This window comes from Formica exsecta, unplaced genomic scaffold (assembly GCF_003651465.1).
Source record: "Formica exsecta isolate Colony F162 unplaced genomic scaffold, ASM365146v1 scaffold34, whole genome shotgun sequence".
Classification (NCBI taxonomy): Eukaryota; Metazoa; Arthropoda; class Insecta; order Hymenoptera; family Formicidae; genus Formica; species Formica exsecta.
The window spans coordinates 301,850-305,540 of NW_021850653.1; the positions used below are offsets into that span (position 1 = coordinate 301,850).

The 3,691-nt window shown below is 30.4% G+C and overlaps 2 protein-coding genes across 6 annotated transcripts in view; both read left to right on the forward strand.

Annotated features, from left to right (window-relative positions):
• LOC115238462 (cyclin-dependent kinase 1) overlaps positions 1-1,889 on the forward strand; it is a 2,740-nt gene extending 851 nt beyond the window's left edge. Inside the window, exons 2-4 of the mRNA XM_029812317.1 lie at positions 159-451; positions 583-902; positions 968-1,889. Coding sequence (XP_029668177.1) covers positions 159-451; positions 583-902; positions 968-1,211 — 857 coding nt within the window. The 3' untranslated portion in view covers positions 1,212-1,889. The remainder of the gene's footprint in view (positions 1-158; positions 452-582; positions 903-967) is intronic.
• Positions 1,890-2,408: 519 nt separating this feature from the next.
• LOC115238474 (apolipoprotein D-like) overlaps positions 2,409-3,691 on the forward strand; it is a 3,263-nt gene continuing 1,980 nt past the window's right edge. Inside the window, exon 1 of one of the 5 annotated variants that reach the window (XM_029812334.1) lies at positions 2,409-2,562. The gene's annotated coding sequence lies outside the window, so the exon portion shown is untranslated. Of the gene's footprint in view, positions 2,580-2,627; positions 2,647-3,691 lie in introns of those variants that run through there. The other 4 variants (XM_029812333.1, XM_029812332.1, XM_029812336.1 and 1 more) reach the window with 4 other exon arrangements.

Genomic DNA, 3,691 nt, shown 5'->3' on the forward strand with positions numbered 1-3,691 from the left:
ATATATATATAATTTAATTTTTAGCTAATATTTTTCCTACAAAATTGTGGTCGATTTCAGCTACGCACAAGTCTTCTAAGATGTTTTGATTGCTGACATAAACATATGACAGAGATTGTATACATGACAATAAAATTCCATATCTTACCATTTCTTAGGTACTTACGGAGTAGTATATAAAGGAAAACACAAGAAAACTGGAGAAATTGTAGCTATGAAGAAGATTCGTTTAGAAAGTGACGATGAAGGAATACCGTCAACCGCTATTAGGGAAATTTCATTGCTCAAAGAATTAACTCATCCAAATATTGTAAGCTTAATTGATGTATTAATGGAGGAATCAAGACTGTATCTTATTTTTGAGTATCTCACTATGGATCTGAAAAAATATATGGATACTTTAAACAATAAACAATTGGAACCAGCTGTAGTTAAATCATACTTATATCAGGTTTGTTTAATATGGAAAAATCTTATATATTATTTCATAATAATGTTTTATGCACATACAGGCTTTATTAAATTAGTTATAAATTATCTGAAAATTTTATCAAAATTTTTAATATTAAGGCATTATTTTAGATCACACGTGCAATTCTGTTTTGTCACAAGCGTAGAATATTACATCGTGACTTGAAGCCACAGAATTTGCTGATTGACAAAACTGGTATTATCAAAGTAGCCGATTTTGGTCTAGGAAGAGCTTTTGGAATCCCAGTTAGAATATATACGCACGAAGTTGTAACTCTGTGGTATAGGGCGCCCGAAATTCTTCTTGGTGCCACTAGATATTCATGCGCAATCGATATGTGGAGCATTGGATGTATTTTTGCAGAGATGGCAACCAAGAAGCCACTGTTTCAAGGAGACAGTGAGATCGATCAGCTCTTCAGAATATTCCGGTAAGATTTGTATACATTACTATTGTTATATTATATACTTTTATTAATTATGCAATTTTTTTTAGGATATTAAGAACACCTACAGAAGAGATATGGCCAGGTGTTACACAGTTGTCTGATTACAAAGCGACATTCCCGAATTGGATGACGAATAGTTTGGAGTCGCAAGTGAACACATTGGATGCGAATGGGCTGGATCTGTTGCAAGCTATGCTTACATACGATCCTGTGTACAGAATATCCGCACGAGCGACGTTGCAACATGCCTACTTCAATGACTTGGATACATGCAAAATACCTGCTGCATAACATGGAAAATCTATATCAAAAAAAGCAAACCCGTCATTTAAATTTGCATACATTTACAATTAATACATTGCATGTGTACAATTGTATTTACGTTTTTAATCGTGTGACTACATGAATAGTGTCTCTTTTAAGGTGTACTAAAAGTTAATTTATTTGAGTAAATGTCCTTCATTCTGTTTGATCATTTCAATGGTTGAAGTTTACATTTCTACTTTGTACTGGAAACCATTCTGTGTGTGAAAATAAGTTTATGTGTAGCTTTTAATAAACTTCATAAATTCCATATTACATAAATTCTATATATAAGTTACGACTAGAATATTAAAATAGAATATTTTATATTATGTATGTTACATTTAAATAATTTTTATGCGTTCAGTTCACGATTTGTTTTAATTAATAATGCTGATTCCAAATATTTTTTATGTTCGACATCCGATTCTTGTTTAATGAATATTAAATATTACATATGCTTTTACGTTTAATTTGCTCTTATATTTATTAATTCACTTTGGCTGCATAATATGCATGTAATATTCAGTTTTTTATATGCGCTATTTATAAAGCAATGGATTTTTTAAATCTACTCTATTGTATTTGTTATAATAATTATAAAATCTGATCATCTTTGTGCCTTCTATGATAAATAATCATATAATAAATTCACAGTCGTGCAAATCCATCGTTAATATAAAACGAGATTAATAATTTATAACTGGAATCCTATCTTATGTACATATGCCCGAAAATTTATATATTAAGATTGTTGGCATTAATCGCAAGGATTTTAATGTAAATTTTCTACTTTATAATTAAATCATATTTTATTAATAACTTTTTATATAATAAAAATTATTTTAGAAATTATATTTTGTTAGAGAGAGAGAGAGAGAGAGAGAGATTTTCTATTATATGTCATGTAAAATTAGTTTTAAATTTATGAGAAAGATAGGAAAACTCTCATATCTCGTAAACAAGGAATTACTAATTCCCAGAAAGCATTTAATATTATGCTTTTGTAGATGCGTCATCGTTCTCATTGATATAACTGAGTGACGTTATGATCATTGCAAATTTTTTAAAGAGACAATGTATATGTTGCTGTGTCAATATATGATAGTGGATTCATCATAAAAAAAAAATTGATCGGTACTAACTAATCCGTGATTTACAGAGAACAGTGATACATTGTACAGATCTCCATTCTCGTCCGTATTATGTATCCATAAATGTATGCGTGATCTGTAATTGGTTCGAGAGTGGGGCACCAGCCACATAAAGTCTATCCCTCCATTGAGACTTGTGTTTATAGTGTGTGAACGCAGAGAGGCCGGCAGCAACAATCTCTACAGTGAGTACGTAGAGTACGTGAGTAAGATTTTTGAGCTTGTAGTTCTAATATTTTTTCCTTTAACAAGTTAATCTTATTTTTCACGTAAGCATCTTTATAACAATTGAATAGATTGTTTTATTTAAATTATTTTAAATATCTACCCTGTTTCTCTCTCAAATATGTGCGAAGCTGCATGTTCAAGTAACAAAGGACATCGCTTATATTTCCCATATATGATATAATCGAATCTTGAGAAAATATTATTAATCGAAAATATGTATTAATTTTCCTTTCACGATATAAATTCTGATTTTGTATCTGTAAAAAAGCATTTTCTGCGAGCAAATGGAAAAATATTAATCGAATTATATTCATGCGGAGATAACGCTAATGTTCTTCTTGAATATTCTCTACGACGCGAAACGAAAGGTCGCACAGGTCGAGCTTAATCGTGTATTCGTCAGCTATTATCGGGTAGTTATCATTGATCTATCATCGTATCTTAGAATAAAAGGAAAAACCAAACAAACGTAGTCACAATTTATTCAGACTCAGAAATCTAAGGTCTTTGCTCCGCGATGCGTGTCCAAGGCGAGTGAATCATGCTTCACCAGCTGTACTTGAAATCTGAGAAGAAAGAGAGAGATCATGTTTAAACGCGAGTTTAAAGATCGTTTCACACCGAGCGTGTGCTTATACCTATATAGACTGTACTGGAAAATCACATTGTAAAAATGCATTATATCATCATTTCCGTCGCGATCCGTCCTTTGTGATCACATCGAAAATGACATCCGATTTATATTGTATATTATCTTATAGATCGGGTGTATATAATCAGACTCGCACTATCATGTAGATTATAGATGATATATTTATTACATAAATAATTTTTTCCACTGAATTACATTATAATAATATAACACATATATTTTTGTGTGTATTGATTAGAAAATTTGGAATAAATTAATCATAATGAGTCGGATTTAATGAATAAATTTTAATCTGGTTACTCACGTTTCATAGAAACTTATCCATTGATATAGATATACATTGGGAAAAATCCGATCCGTATATCAATGTTCTCCGAGAATTTAAATTGCTTAAATGTTGTTGATTATTGACTTTTTTTTTTTTTTTTTTTTTA